At 30.8% G+C, this 17473-nt stretch overlaps 1 protein-coding gene across 5 annotated transcripts in view; it reads right to left on the minus strand.

The window, feature by feature from the left end:
• Positions 1 to 17473, minus strand: part of LOC122269136 (cell adhesion molecule Dscam1) — a 379155-nt gene that overhangs the window by 283107 nt on the left and 78575 nt on the right. For all 5 annotated transcript variants that reach the window (XM_071184626.1, XM_071184624.1, XM_071184625.1 and 2 more), the window contains exon 2: positions 11377 to 11697. In XM_071184626.1, the coding sequence (XP_071040727.1) occupies positions 11377 to 11697 (321 nt within the window). The remainder of the gene's footprint in view (positions 1 to 11376; positions 11698 to 17473) is intronic.

Consider the following 17473-nt stretch of genomic DNA (forward strand, 5'->3'; position numbering starts at 1 on the left):
AAGTCTCACATTTTCTGCAAATCAAAAGATCTTTCCTCTTTGCCCTAAATGCCAACAAAACCAGGCATCACCTGAGCACATCTTGATCTGTTTAGGGCTGGACTGGAACGGTATTCATTCCTCTCCCATTCTGGTTTCGGATTTTCTCAATATCAACGGATTCATCGATCTGGTCTGACCCCGTCAGACCAGATGGGAATTAGCAACAACAACAACAACAAGACTACTAATGTACAACGCCATAGCCTTTTAATTTTCAACTCAATCCGGAAGACAAGAGAACTCCTTTTTCAAGTATTGGGAGAAATTTGCCTTCGTGGAGAACTTTTTGATGGAACTTACTCTCATTTGCGTTACATGGAAAGGGAAACCATGAAAACTTCCCATGGTTAGCCTGACGGCAAGGGGACTCTAGCGCATGATCCGTCTACAACTGATGATATTTTACGTCAGCACTGTGGTCTGTGCAAGTCAGATTCGGAATTCGCATGGACCTGCCATTGCTGGCTCTGGAACCTGGTTCACAGGATTGGAAGGCCAACGCACTATCGCCTGAGCCATCACGGCTCTTCAGCAGGCATTGTGACAAACTCGCTAGAGGAAATTTCGCATTAGTACTACCTATTCAATAGAAGGATCAAGGTAAATACGCATTTCTGTAATTAACCCGCATTTGTGCAACAAAAAGGAGAGAACGAAATAAACTTTTCATTGTTAGATCTGCAAAATCGAACTCTATTGAAGTGACCGGTAGGACTTCGTTGTGCCATCACCACTGTCAGACGTAGATTACCAAACAATGTACGATGTTCCGAGATGCTCAAGGTTTAAGAAGGCTTGTGTTTTAATGCATTTTAAGAATCATGTACTTGCGTTGAAAAAAATGACCTAAGTTTCTTTTTCACGAAGAACTGAACCAAACAGATTTTCCCCTTCATTTTTTTAAAACAGTATTCATTATATAAATCGTCATTTATTCTTTTATTAAGATAACATTTTTAATTTATATGTTTTTTTTGAAATATTACATTTTTCGCTTTGAACAAGCAAAACTAAGCTTTCAAGCAGAAAAAAACTTTTTTTGTCTTTTCCGAAATAAAAAGAAAGCATATGTACAGCGAAAAATTTTCTAAACTCGCATTCTACACGAAAAGAAATTTAAAAAACAATGGTTGGCAAGAAGGTAATATGGATTATAACTTGGAACGTAATTTTACAACAGCCATTGTAAATATCGTAAGTTAAGTTTCTTCCCTCGATCTCAAAAAAAAAAAATTGTTTTAAATGAAAAGACAAAGAAAAACAAGTTGCAAGTTCGAAAATTAAAATACACTAATTTCAGTTATATTTTAAATAGAACTTCCATTTCTTTGAGCAAATGCTTCATTTAGATATTCTAAAAATTTTAGAACTATTTAACAAAAAAGTTGCATTTTTGCTTTGAGCTTGCTTTGATAGCAAAATTTAATTTATTTTGACTTCAAGAAATAAAAATATGCCAACAGAAAAACGCTCTTAAACTCTCATTTTAAAAGAAATGAGGCGAAGCAAGCAAACAAAATAAGAAAAAAGACGACAGGAAGGTAAAATCAAATACAACTTAAAACGTCATTTTACAACAGCCATCGAAAATACCAATATAGCACGACTGTCCAACTTTTTTACTTGTCGTATAAGGAAAAAAAATATTCGAACGAAAAGAGAAGCAAGAAAACCAATAGTGCCTCCAGGTTGCATCTTCGAATTCAATGGTTCCTTACCCTTTTTTTCCACTTTTGCGAAGGATACGTGACCAGCCTTAAATCCGCCCTAGTATGTCACAAACGTTTCCCTGTAAAAACACATAAAAACAAGGCCTCACGTGTATCTTCAAACAGGAGAGGGGGGAGGGGGAGTTTTGCGGAACGACAGAAAAAAGAAAATGGCGCTGTTTCTCAGAAGTTTAACTGTTCCAGCGTCGTAGAACGAAAGAACCTTTACCATTCCTCTCCTTCGCTCAACATTTCGTTTGTAAACTGACTGGCTACGTTTCCGAAATCGTCCTAGAACGTCCTGTTATTTGTTTCTGAAAGAGGTGGTACTATTATTTTCGTTCTATGCCGTCTTATTTGAAGCTCTGCTCTTTTTTTGTTTCTTTTTTCTTCTCGAAAAACGACATCGGGAGATAAAGTGTGGTTGTTTTGGTAGTAGTTACTCGGCGAATAGGTGAATTTGTTTTTATTCGTCGTACGCAATCTATCCAATAGACTCGATTCAGAAGCTAGCGATGGTGCGTGGTGATATATGATTATTGACATTTACCGAAAAGTACTGACATCAAAATCGTATTTCGGAGGTATGTTAAGAAATGTTTATTGCCGGGTGGAAAGTGGATTTATGAAAGAAAATTGAATTGATGATTCATGTTTCGCATTTAACAAAATTGAAAAAACACGCGTCTGATATTGAAACAGAATTCATCCTTTTCTTTTGATTTTCTGAGGTTTTGCCAACTCCTTTTATTTCAAATTTCAAATTATTAGTTGAAAAAATTACTTTTGCTAAAGTGGTACTTACGATAGGTAAAATATATATATAGAGAGAGAGAGAGAAAGAGAGAGAGAGAGAGCAATAAATAAATACAAAAAGGATAAAAAGAAAAAAGAGAGCATGAGCTGCAATTGAATAGAACTCATAAAATAAGTAAAAATAGTAGAGAAAATGTGGAAAAAATTACAGAAAAATGAAAAGATACAAAGAAAATTTAAAAGAAAGATATAATCTCTTCATCAGCTCCCACGATTATATACGCTAAAAAGGAGTGCTTTCTAATATAGTATCAATCTACCCGAGGCAAAATATATCAATACAATAGTGTGAGGAGCACTCAAAAAAAAAATTTTTTTTTTAAATTTTCTTCTTCTATTTTTTATGATTTAAATACTACTAGGAGGCTCCGCCCCCTGCTCGCTAACGCTCGCCAACGCTCGCCAATTGCTACGCAATCATATGTGGTTCACGCCGTGAACCATGGCTCGCTGCGCTCGCTCGCCAATGAACACAATGTTCTAGCACAAAGACATAATATATTATCATCAAAGACATAGTATTTTATCATCAAAGACATAGTATTGTACTTATGTAGAAGAATTCTACCAATGTTCTTATTGGCTTTTAAAAAAGTATATTAGCTATTTAGATTGTACATGGTGAAAAAATCAAAACANAAATCCTATTACACAAACCCCTAACGAACAGGAAAAGAGGTAGACCCAGGCTGAGATTGCTGGATTTAGTTGAGACTGATTTCCTTACTCTAAAGGAGAAAAACTGGCAAACAAGTGTCAAAAGTAGAGAGAAGTGGATTCGAATTCAAAGAAAGGCACTGGCCCACCCTGGGCTGTCTAGCCAGATATGATGATGGTACCTCCCAGTAGAAAAATATCAATTCAACAGCGGCCTTTTAAATCATTCTCACTTCAATTAATTAATTTATTCCTAATACAGTTTAAATTAAATATTGTCATGTTTTTAGTGCATGAATCTGAATTGGGTATACTATAGCCTACGTCACAGGCTGTGTTATTCCTAGCGTTTATATTAGCGTTATATTAGCGTGTATTAGCGTTTTATATAATATAGATAGAATAAATGTTCATTTTACATTCTTCATTTTAATGGAGTGTCGTGAATTTAAATTTAAATTTTCAAAATGGAGAACTACTCGGGTCTGTAAAAAATTTTACCTTTTTTTTATTTGAAAGTAAGACAATCTTGCCTTATAAAAAAGTAATTTTCTATTATGTTTTTTAACTTTAAAACCCAGCATAGTTTCGAAAAAGTGATTAACAATATTTTATATCTCACCATTATAAATTTTATATCATACCATTTGAGTGAGATCGGCTTTGTTTATTTAATTCTTTTTTAAAGCAAAGACTTTTCTTAAACATATCACAACCCCGCTAAAAGTGATTAAAAAAAATTCACATTTACGGAAAGCCCTGTTTAACTTGCGTACATTGATATAAAATAATTTTTGTTCTTGTAAATTACATAATGAAGATTTCAGCTAAGTGTTTAAAAATTGTTTTCTTCAATTATTTAATAGCCTGCGTCGTGCATATGTACAGATACACTTGATTCATTTTATGAATTTTATTCGGATTTTATGCGTTATTTCCAAAACTAACGTTGGAATAGTTTTCGAAATATTTCAATAACTATGAGAATAAAAAGTTATTGAAAATTTCTATATTATGTAAATGGATCTAGAAAAATAACCTTTTATGTAATACTGTGCAGTGATCAGGAAACAAATATTCAATTTTTTGAATTGAATAAACGCATGCACTGTTAAAAATCGCGGATCAAATTACAATTTAAAATATCGTCACTTTGATGCCTCATACGTAAAATCCATTTCGTTGTAAAATCCGTTTTTAACGTAAAATATGATAGCGTGATTTTTACAGAAATATTTTTTTAATTAGACTGATTCAGCGATTTTACTGCAAATATTACTGTAAAAATGAAGGTATATCAGATTTTTTGTTTCGTAACATGTTCAGGCAAAAATGGATTTTACGGTAAAAAGTACCAGCACTCTGAGTGCCCATATTTCTTACCGTAATTTGATACGGAATGTTTTACAGTGTGCTATTACTTAATTCTCAAATACCATTATTCTATTCGCTTAAATACTGATTGGTTTAATCGTGTTTTTTCTTATTAAAACACTTGAATTGTAAGCTGCTTAAATCAAAGTAATAACGCATAAAACTCAATGCGAAAATTACTCGAAAACTAATTCATTGTTTAGAAATAGCCTTCATTATTTCAAAATAACATGATATATATTGTTTTGAAAAAATACAAAGTCTAAGATTTTGAAATGACATGTTATCTATTTTTCCTAAAAGTATGCAATGCAAAGTTTCGAAAAATATTCTATACGAGTTAAAAAGAGCATATAATGCAAGAATATGTAATTAATTTAATTTAGAAAACCAAGATGCTTTACATTTTAAATAATTTTTTTAAAGAAACATTTTAAACAAGCATTTTATGAAATATTAGAGATGCTTTAGGAGAATGTGATAAATGAATATATTTAAGCCATTCAAAAAAGTGCATTGATAAGTAAAAAAACAAAAATACGATGCGTAGAATTATCTGCCAGTCAAATCTGTATTTCAGAACAAGAATGCTGTTATAAAAATCCTTTTAAATTTAAATTCATTTTTCCAAATCCTAGGGCGCACAACGGAGATTTTCTTTGATACATTATTGTCTCTTGCTAACCGAAAAGTCACGAGAGAAAGAAAATGCCCATGGGATGGTAATGGGTTATTAACCTCCTTGTAACGTATTTCTATAGGTACCCTATAGAAGGTATCATAGGGCCATTTACTCTCACAGCTATCAAATTCCCATATAAATTTCGAGTCACGGGTTAGGAAATTCTTCATTTAGACTGCGGTCACGTTCACCGGTTAATGTTGTTGGCTGGAGAAAATGTTAGTGTCTTCAGAATTGAGAATAAAAATCCAGAAAACTCAATTTTACGCTTAAAAAACTCATTTTATACCTCATCTGGAGGAACACTGCTGTGGAATCCTGTTTTTTATGTATATATATATCTGTTGGAAGCAACATTTTTTCCACCTTTTTGGGTTGCACTACATTCTCAGAATAATTACTTTTTGTTTCTTGTTAAAGAGGGTGGATTTAATTTTAAGAGATTTGAAGCATCATCGTTAAATTTTTTTGTAGGTAACTCGTAAAAGAGAGTGAATTTTGAATGAAAATTTTATATTATAATATAAAGGATTTCACTTCTACATTAATTAAAAAAACATATATTTTACTTTGATGTTTCCTTACACTTAAAAAAAAAATAAAAGCATGGTCAAAACTACCTGAACACAGTTTAATTTACCGTGTTTCTGGCTCTATGGGAACATCAAAAGCTTGGTAATTTTTTACCGAAGCGCTTTGCTAATGATTTCAGTTAAGATATAGTGTTGTAATATATAATAAATTTTGTAAATGTGACAAAACTTAGTAATTTTATAATTATTTCTTAAAGCATGGCATGATAGCCATTTATTCAGTTAAGTTTGCTTTTTAGTTTGGTATTATTTACTAAATGTATGGTAATAAAAGAACTATAATATTGTAAACCAGAATTTACGGTAAACCGCTAAAATCTGAACGGAAAATTACCAAACGAATGGTTTATAACTACAGTATATTTTGATTTTTTTTTACTAGAATTATGGTATTTTTTATCAGAAACGTTATTATCATACTGAGCAGAAATTTCATCAAAACATTTTTCTGCATGGAGGAAATTGATTAATTGGTCAAATAAGGATTGATTTGAGATATTTTTTTGAAAAAAACTTTATTTAAGTGGACACATTTAAGTAATTTATTTCCTTCAAATCTTGAAAACAACTCCGAATTTTTTTTTCGTTCTTGATAAATATTTTATCAAAGGCATTACTTTAAATTAGAGATAATTTTTATTCTAAAAGGACAGAATTTATTGTTACGCATCGATGGAGAAATAATCATTGTAAATTGCGAGGAACATGTTAAGAAACTAATATGTAAGGTTGGGTTTAAAAATTTTAAATGAATTTAGGTAGAAATAAATTGCCTAAAAGTTAAAAAAAGCGTTAAAAATAATACCGTACAGAGCATTGAAATAAACAAAACTATCCAAATATTCTAAAAATGTATGCCTGAACAATTTTAACGCATCATCTCAATGCTTGAAAGTTTGACAGCTATGCTAAAAATGGCTTAAATAATAGCTTAAAAATTTGACTAATACGTCTTTTATGTTTCATTAAAGCATTTTAAATTGAACTAAAATAAATTATAAGCATAGGAATTATAAATTATAGCTAAAAAGCTATAAGCTTATGGAGTTTTCTTACATGTCTCGGGACTTTGAACAATTTCTTTTTTGACGAGCATGTTTTGAAATATATGCCACTTTTTTAACACAAGCACACACACTGACAAAGCAATATTTAAATAAAAAAAAATATTTTAAGGCATTTTTTTAAACTTTTTACGGTCAACATTTTAGCGGGGAAATTAAAAAAAAATTTATTTACATTCAAAAAATATCAATGGAGCTTGAAGCAATTAAAAATTTAATTGAAAATTTAAAACTACATAATTTTTTATTGGCAAAATTAAGATACCCTTGACTTATTATTTCCTAATATTCTTCGGTTGAAATTTTTAAGCTATATTTTTCTGTTCAAAATAAATTATAATTAAATTTTCAACTTTAAAAATGATTATTTTTAATTTTATTGAAAAGAACTACTTCTGCGAATAAGTTTACATAATTAATGCTCAGAATTTCAATAGATATACTAATTAAATTTTTAAAGGAAATATTAAATTTAAATTTGCATCAGCAGGCCAGGCATGTAAATACTTATTTTTAATATTTCTAACCTAATTAAAACCTTGTTGATATGAGATTCGTGAAAGGAATGTAATTATTTTCATATTTCCAAAAAAAAGTAATTTTTCTCATTTATACATTATATAAGATAAATTTAAATGGAGTAGAGTTTACACTATTGAGAATTTCTTATTTAAATTTTTAAATAGTTTATGTAATACTACGCTTTCAGTTGGATCTTGTAGAAAATTTGGGTTTGTGCAACAAAAAGTTAATACATATCCCCATCAGTTATTGATTCCTTCAAAGTTTTATGTTAAGTAAAGTTATTTTTCCTTACTGATTAGTAACTTAAAATATATTTAGTTAATGATACATTAGTTGAATAAGTAAAATATAAATAAAAAAAGTTATTATTTCTGCTTTCTAAATTTTATATCAAGTAAAAGCTATTTCGCTTTACTGATTAGTAAATTAAAATAGTATTAGCCAATGCTATATTACTTGAATAAGAAAGACAAGCTAAATGAAGCTAAAGTTGATAAAAGAACAAAATAAAAGAAATTAAATCGCTAATCTAAAATCGTTTCCTGAAATCTTAATCAAGTGGCAATGATTATGCAATTTAATCTTTCCAAAACTGAATTACCGAACACTATTATTCGACTTGAAATGATTGTGTAAACCTAAAGTAATATTTAGCATACACTGTTAGATATTTCTCGGAAAAATTGGTTAAATAACAATTTATTTAATTGTTATTTTACCATATTCAAACAGAACAATCAAATAACTATACTTAAGATGGCATTCATGCTGTTAACTGTGAGAGAAACCGTTTGTTAACTGCTTGCACCAAATACGGTTAAGAAACCAAATTTCTATTACACCAACTAGGCCCACCCTTTGATGCTATTCAGCTCCTTGCAGCTGGGCACATATTATAACCGAGAGGGCTGATCTGTCTATCTCATGAACGGAGGTTTAAGTCCCAGCGTTGACATCACGATATTTCTCCCATTCCCCTCAACGCTTAAAGTGTTTCGAGTGTTCAGCATTCCCCAATTTGTGATCCTGGACTATTAGAATTTGATACTTTTACTTCAGTATAGATGGCGGCACCATAAAACTGCTTAACATGAAAATGTATAATATTTTCATGTTTGTTGCAAATGGTAAAAAAACGGTATAGTTTTGTATTCATGCGGTTTAACTATACCAGTTTTAAATGGTTTCAAAATCGTAAAGGTAAAATGTTCTTTACTGTAAACTTTACAGTTAATTGTATGGACAGACTGCTGCTGGATATTTTACCGTAATTTCAGAATAAAAATTCTAACAGTGTACTAACTAATGTACAGGATTATGATTCAAGATTGATTCTGGCATTAAAGCAAATACAAATGTTTCCTATAAATATATTATGAGATACTTTCTAGTGTAATTATTAAGTAGGCCATTGTTTTGAAAAATATTAGGTGCATAGCAATATTATCTTTAACTCATCTTCAACCAAAGGTATTATGAAGGTATATTTTTCACTTATTTTATATTTATGTTTTCTTCAAGGGTTCTAAAATTATTAGTAAAAATATTTGTAATTCAACTGTAGTAAGCAATATCTGCTGAGAAATTTTTGAAATACACTAATTTTGTTTTAAAATTTGAAACGGTTATTAACGAATTCGACTTTTTGAAAATCTATATAATTACTCCAATTGAAAATAATCATACGTTTTTATGATGAATCGATGCTTCAAGTCCTGTAAATAAATCGGAAATCAAACAAATTTCATTAAAAAAAACAGTGATCAACTAAATGGTTTGTCCATTGAATCAGTCAATGTTTCAGATATACCCGATTTCATTTTTTTAAATATTACTTTAAATACAAAAAACTTTTCTTGAGTCTTAATTAATGTAATTTAAGAATGTTTCAATGAAAATAATACCAACTTTTATTAAATTTCTTAACCGAAAATGCTTAGCCTAAAATGGGTTACCAAAGCTTCAATTTTAGACAGTACCTATTATATCTTGAAGAATGTCAGCAGTGCTCTTAGAAACATGGTAAAAATAAATTGCAACATTAATTTGTCAAATTTTTCAGCTGTTGTATCATGTTAAACAGTTTAAATAAAATTAATTTTCACTGAATATTTCAACTTGATGGTAAATTTTTAAACTGACTGGGAAGTTAATAATAAGATTTTCTTATACAGTTGTTTTTTTTTTTCACTGAAAAGTCAACTTTCACCCAACATAATTAAAAAGAAAAGTAATGTATTTGAAAAAAAGATTTTTGCTAAAGCTTGCTGGAGTGTAAAACCCTCCTTCAGTTTCACACTTAAAAGCTACGCAATTTTATGGTTAGACTACTGAAATTTTAGTAATGTATATATCACTTGAACATAATTACTAAATGAATGTAAGTTAAGACGTAAATGAAGAGCTGAGTACATGAAGGCTATATTTGATATTTTTGAAGAAAAAAATGAATTATACCGGGAAAGTAACTAATATTTTGTTTTATTTCACCATAATTTTTTTCTTCTTATTCTATACATTGCAGTGTATGAAGATCCAAGTGACAGCCGCTGGCTGCGTTGATAGTGGAAGAAAGACTTATGTGTATTTATAAATAAACAGTCGACGAGTATCTTTAAAAACCTATCTTCTAGGGGTAAATTAAAACTGCAAATATGTGATTTCTACGAGACAAGCATACGTTAAATAAGTATTCTGGCTTTACAGATTTCACCAATTTGAAGCTTACTTACACTGTTAGAAATTTCTCGGAAAAAATGGTTAAATAACAATTTATTGAATGGTTATTTTACCATATTTAATCAAAGCAGTCAAATAACCATAAATAAAATGGTTATCAAACTGGTAAGTTTGAGAAAAACTGTTTGTTAACTAATTTCACCTAATACGGTTAAACAACCAGAATTTTATCGCACCCACTAGAACCACCTAATGATGCTACTTAGATCTTTGCAACTGCGTACATATCATAGCCGGCTTATCAGTCGATCTCATAACCGGCAGAACTGGAGTTCAAGTCCTAGTGTTGACACCACAATAATTCCTTAATTCCCTTCAAAACATGAAGAATTTCCAGTGTCCGGCACTCTCCAATGCCCATTACCTTACGAAAAACAGAGCTCCTACGTCTAGTTAAATAATTAAATGTTTGTAAATTTTTTTCCGTTTTTGAAAAATGCTAGTTGTAAATGGTTAAAAAACCCTATAGTTTAATATTCATGGTTTTATAACCATACTTTTTGTAAATGGTTTCAAAACCATAAAGGAAAAAAATGTTCTTTACAGTAAACTTTACGGTTAATCGGAAGGACAGACAGCTGCCAGTTATTTTACCATAATTTTAGAATGAAAATTTTAACAGTGTACCTGAAATAAAGGCAAACTATACTCTTACTCGGCCTTCTGAGCCCAAGTCTGCTGGTTCGATCCCCGGCCCAGACACCGGATTTTTGGGAAGCAGAAAATCTTCAGTGGCCATGTCGTATGATTATGCGGCATGTGAAAGATCCCTGGAGTGCCTCATTGGCTCTTGGCATTTCCGGCAAAATTAAATTCCCAGTGCACTTTAGCATCCTAATAGAGTCTCGGTACTGCCATCTAGTGTGGCAGAAACTAGATGTCCAAATTAACATGACCAACGGTATCTCACCCATTGTGGTGGTCCTGAAAGAGTGGATACCACCTCTGGAGAACGCACTAGGTCTGCTCATCGGCAAGACCGATTGTGTAGCTCATTGGAAAAAAAAAGAAAAAAAAAACTATACTCTTTACTGATGTCAATGAATAAACTGGAAGGATTATTTACTCAAATTCGATAAAATATCACTTAGATAATTTATCAATTCCTTAGATCTTAGACAATTTATCAATGTAATTCTTTATGTATGAGGAAGTATAAAATTTATTAAATTTACCTGCTCTTATATGAACGTCTCTGCTCGCAATGGTTCCTACAACATTTCTGGCTACACATCGGTATACAGCTGCGTGTACATCCTGTCTATATTCCTCAGCTCTAAATGGTGGGAAGACTAATGTTCCATCAGGTCTAGTATGCCTAAGTCCAGTGATATCTGACAGAGGTGTTCCATCTTTCTTGATCCAAGTCACCTGAGGTGTTGGATTGCCTTGACAAGAACAAGCAATAGCCGCTCCTGTGGAGTTCATAAATTCCACTTTGGCATCTGGTTCGACTGCGAAATAGGGTCCTCTTCTCTCTGCACTGGATATTACGACTGGAAAGACACGATTTAAAAATTAGCATTTCCGAAATATTTTAACATTTCTAAAGGAACAAACTATTCATTAAAAAAAAACTATTTAAAATTGCAAATTATGCTTTGATTATACACTATAGATCCAAATTTCATATTCAGTCAATTTGATAATCAATATTAAAGTATCTTATACATTATAATAATATAAAGTAATATAACGCTAAGCATGCGTAATCTGTATTTTACACTGAGAAAAGGAGCATGGTCAGAACTATCAGATGATGACAAAATTTACCATGTTTCTCGTTCTATAAAAATACAACAAAAAAACCCGATAATTTTTACCTCAGCGCTTTAATAATATGTTTGGTAAAATTAACAACACAATATGCTTTTAAATTGTGAGACAAACTTAGATAAATGTGGTAAAATTTAATACACGATACATTCAAATTTGATAATCAGTCAATTAGATAATCGATATTAAAGTATCTTATACATTATAACAAGATAAAGTAATAAAAGGCTTCGCATATACTATCTGTATAGAAAGGAAGCATGGTCAGAACTATTAGATTATGACAAAATTTACCATGTTTCTCGTTCTATAAAAACACGAAAAACCTGGGTAATTTTTACCTGAGCTCTTTAATAATGAGTTTAGTAAAATTAACAACACAATATGCTTTTATATTGTGAGACAAACTTAGGTAAATGTGGTAAAATTTAATACACCATACATTCAAATTTGATAATCAGTCAATTTGATAATCGATATTAAAGTATCTTATACATTATAACAAAATAAAGTAGCAAAAGGCTTAGCATATACTATCTGTATAGAAAGGAAGCATGGTCAGAACTATTAGATTATGACAAAATTTACCATGTTTCTCGTTCTATAAGAACACGAAAAACCTGTATAATTTTTACCTGAGCTCTTTAATAATGAGTTTATTAAAATTAACAGCGCAATATGCTTTTATATTGTGAGACAAACTTTGGTAAATGTGGCAAAATGTAATAATTTTACATGATAGCTTAGCTAAGCTATCATGTAAAATTATTACATTTATTACATTATTAAATTATTACATTATTACATAAAATCGATTTATTCAGTAAAATTTATTTTCAGTTTGCATTTTTTAACTAAATATGAGATAATATGAACTATAATTTTAAAAACAACACTTTTCAGTGAATCTTTAACCATATTTTTTTTCTCTTTTTTTTATTTAAACGACTTAAAACTCCTCATGCACCACAAAGTATAGCATGAGGCTTACAGTAGAAAACAAAAGGAGAAAAATTTACAAATTTACATTAAAAACAAAATTCCGCAAGGCCGCAAGACTTTCAATACTTTTGACCAGTTCTGATAAGACAGGTGGCCAACAAATTGAAAGACGTCTCAAATCAGTCTTTAAATTCATTCGGGCACTCGCATACAGACTACAGTGAAGAAGAATATGTTCAGCATCTTCATCAGCATCACCGCAAGCACAAATTCCACTGGTCTGCAGATGGAAACGAAATAAATATCTCTTAAAATTTCCATGGATTGTTGAAATTTGGTTCTGTTATGTCATGTCTATTGGGTCTATTATGTCTGTTGGGTCATGGTTTGTTAAAAAATTTTCTATTCATATGGTTAATCTTTAACCATATGAATAAAAAAATTACTCTATGAATAGCTGAAATGTTTTTGATATTTTCTTTTTTACTTGCATATGTACTCCTCCACTATATTTTCTCATTTTTTTAAACTTTTTATTACCAGAAATCACATCATTATTAAGTACGCAATTTTTGCAAGATTTCTTTTTACAGTGTAACGTTCCTAATACCTATAGAGTAATTGCAACAACTCAGATGCAAAGAGTGTCCCGGAATAGTAAAGTGGTACACTACAATATAAGACTACTTACAGCATCACCTGGGGGAAGCATGTGGTTTAAGTGTTTCTATGACAAATATGATATGGGGTAGAAGAGGAAAGAGTGAAATAAAATGTTCCAGAAAGTAATAATTTGACACGAATCGATATGAGCCTTGTAGTGCGGACATTAATTCTTTTAGTGGATTTTATGGTTGTTTCACTCAGAGTGCTCGAGCGTTTTACCGTAATTTGATCTGAAATTTTTATAGTGTGTGATAATGCGGAGTTGGCTCTCTGTATATAACTATAGCACCATTCTGAATACTATAGAGCATTATCTATTATATTCTGCAGAAAAACATACATTATATATTGCTTACATATTATACACCATTACATTATGACCACCCTCCATCCATAACAATGGGCTCGGCCAGGTTTTCATGTTTTCTCGCCCCGGAACAATGTTTTCATGGGGCACATTAGGACCCATAGTCCTCATAGAACAATCCCCCTGACGTCTGTAAGCTACTTGAACATAGTTGCTGACCAGGTTCACCCACTCAAGGCAACAGTTTTTTCCTGCAGGGGATGGTGTTTACCAACAGGATAATGCACCATGTCATAAGGGTCGAATCGTCATAGATTGGTTCAAGGAACATTCCAGTGACTTTCAAGTCATGTCTTGGCCCCCAAATTCACCTAACCTTAATCCAATAGAGCATTTGCGGTCCTATTTGGAAAACCAAATTCGTGCTGCCACGCTACCCCCTCGCAATGTGAGGGAATTGCAGGACCAGTTGGTGAGCGCTTGGTACCAGATACCTCAGACTACCTATCAGCACCTTGTGGAATCAATGCCATGGCGGGTGCTAGCAGTTTTGAGTTCTAAAGGTGGTCCTACATGTTATTAGCAGGGTGGTCCTAATGTAATGGCTCTTCGTGTAGATTCTTCTTTGTTTTCTTTTATAGTATAAAATGCTCAGGTAAAGTATAAGATATTATTCATTTCATAATATGGTGTCAAATTTTAATCATTCTATATAGAACGTTGTTTTGACTATAAGTAGGACAATTAAATTCTATAATTTCTTAGCGATATATAAAACAGATAATAATGCTTTGATATTTAAGGTTTTTCGTTTCTTTTTAAATGAACACAAATTCAAAAATTCGTTATTTTTATAATACCTAATAAATTCAAAGATTTAAAATCTGTTTCAATTTTCTGAAAAGTTCATACGATAAAAGTTCTTTTTAATTTAATTCTTCTCAAGCAAACAATATTTGATTTCTTTTCGGATAAAAAAAATCCATTAACAAAATTACAGGATGTCTTTAAACCAAAATAAAAAGTAATAGTATCCTTTGAATCCAAAAGATTCCAAAGTCAAAGTTAAATTTGAAAAAAAAAAAAAAAAAAAAGAACAAAAAACGGTAAATAATCGGTGAGATCAGAGAGGACGGAAACAGCAAACTTAGCAGGAAAAAAAAACTTCTCTACTTTTACAAAAATGTCGATAAAACGTATTAAAGGAATAGTTGATGCTGCAATGAAATAAAATACAAAAAAGGAAACAAAATACAAAACCGAATTCTTTTTACTCTTTGCCAGAGCTGAGGGATTAAAATTCCCACAAATAACACTTCCTTTGACAGTTCTTCGTCGATACTCCGTTGTCTTTTCTTTTTGATTCTTCTATTTTTATACTTTTATCTAATACTTTAACGAAAAAATTCTTGGTTTACGGGTGCCATCTGTGTTTTTTACGCATACCCTTTGTTCGGCAGATGGTATTTGTTTTCCCAAGAAGGCGGTTGTTACACGGGACTTGAAAAATACGGAGTTTTTCTGAATATTTTGTCACACTGTTTTGATTTTTATTTCCAAATGCTAGGTGATGTCTGCCTTGAGAAAATTGAAACTGGAGAATATATATTGATTTGAAGTTTCTGCTGAAGAAGTCTAATGACAGTGTTTCTTCTTCTCTCAAAGAGAAATGGGGAAATTTTTTTTCCCCTTTCTTCTTTCTGAAATGTTGATTACCGAATCGTATATCTTGGGTTAGAATGTTGTGAAAGAAATTGCTTTGGAAATATTTTCATAGTTTCTTGAAAATAAAGTATCAAATTGAAAATGAAAAAGTGGAAAAGTAATTTCGATAAAAACCTTTGCATTTCTATCATACATATACCTTATGCATGAAAAATTATTATATACATATACAGAGCGCCAAAAATAGAAAAAGAAAAAAACAAAGAAATGTACCACACTGAATAACTTTCGATCTAATCATCGGATCTTCATGTTTTAGAATTCATTCTTAATGGATCGAGAGGTTGACCTCAAATATGATAATTAATTAGTCCAGAAGATATTTTAAGATACGAAATCAAACACAAAAACGTACTTTCTTTGAATAAACATATATTTTTCTCTATTGATTATCGGATTTCTGACCCACAAAATACAGGGGTTAGCCACAATCTGGAAAATGTGGTCTCCAATTTTTGGTTAAGAAAGTCCAAAATTTGAACCCATTAATGTTAATTTTACCTTTTGAATATTTCGCCATATCTCGAGATCTTTTTAAGCGAATGGAAATTTTTTTAACACAATTATAAAATTAGTTAATCCAAATCGAATTTCATTCATAAAATTAATTTTAGTAAATGTTTATTATTTTTATTATTTTATTAGATAATAGTTGGGAGAACTTTGAGTTCTAAACCATAGAATTTTTTACCTCATTTTAAAATATGTAATTTTTCATGGCGAAATTCAGAAAATTCCAGAAATTCCTCAAGAACTATTCAACCGATTTCACTCAAATTTTATGATTTGCCATGTAAATTATCTTACTTAAAATTATGTAAAAAAAACTGTATGCTTTAGAATTCAAAAATTGTTTGACCATTATTTAATAAAATAATAAAAAAACAATAAATATTTATCAAAATTTTCTTTTTGCATAGAATTATTTTTGGATAAACGAATTTTATAATTGTGTTAAAAAAGTTTCAATTCATTCACCTCAAAAGTTCTCTAAATTTGGAGAGATACGTAAAAAGTGAAATTAACATTAAGGGGTCCAAACTTTTGACTGCTCTCTTGACCAAACTATGGGGACCATATTTTTTAGATTCCGGCCACCCCGCATATTTTGGTGGTCAGAAATCCGAATTCATTGAAAAAAGGTATGTTTATTCAGAAAAAGTACGTTTTTGTATCTGATTTCTTACTTTATCGTCTGCATTAATTAATTAACATATTTGAGTTCACCTTTTCGAATCAAAAATTTTAAGTCCTTGAACAAGAAGATAGGAGGATTGTTATAGGAGGTCCACTTTTTATTTTGTGCACTGAGTTTAAATTGAGAGCATCGTGAAAGTTTAAATTTAACCGAAAAGGTATTTTATTAGGCACATATCTGAGTTGGAAATTCTGAAAATTAGTGAATATTAGCAATGAATGCTTTGATGCTTAGCAATGAATGCTTTAGCAATGATGCCCTTTGACACAAAATTTTTATTAAACATATTTCTAATTTTTTTGGATTAATTTAGGTCAAAATAAGTGAAAAAATATTATAATTAGCATTTTAATAATTTTGGTTACGAAATACAGCATCGGGTTCCGGTGTCACTTTTTGTGTTGAAGGCAAAATTTTCCAAACATGACTCACTACCAAGCAATATTTTTTCAAATTTGTACTTATTTAGATCTAATATTATTTAGATCTATTTAGAACTGTCCAACTGCAAAGAGCCCTAGGGCCAGAATTTCGGTCACTGATTACTTTGAGGGCTGCAGTTTGAAAAAGTTGAAAAATAACCTCTTACCTCCTATACAATAACAGTTAATAGTTGAATTATGAATTATGAAACAATGGAACAGAAGGATTATATAAC

The sequence above is a fragment of the Parasteatoda tepidariorum genome, chromosome 8 (genome assembly GCF_043381705.1).
Source record: "Parasteatoda tepidariorum isolate YZ-2023 chromosome 8, CAS_Ptep_4.0, whole genome shotgun sequence".
Classification (NCBI taxonomy): Eukaryota; Metazoa; Arthropoda; class Arachnida; order Araneae; family Theridiidae; genus Parasteatoda; species Parasteatoda tepidariorum.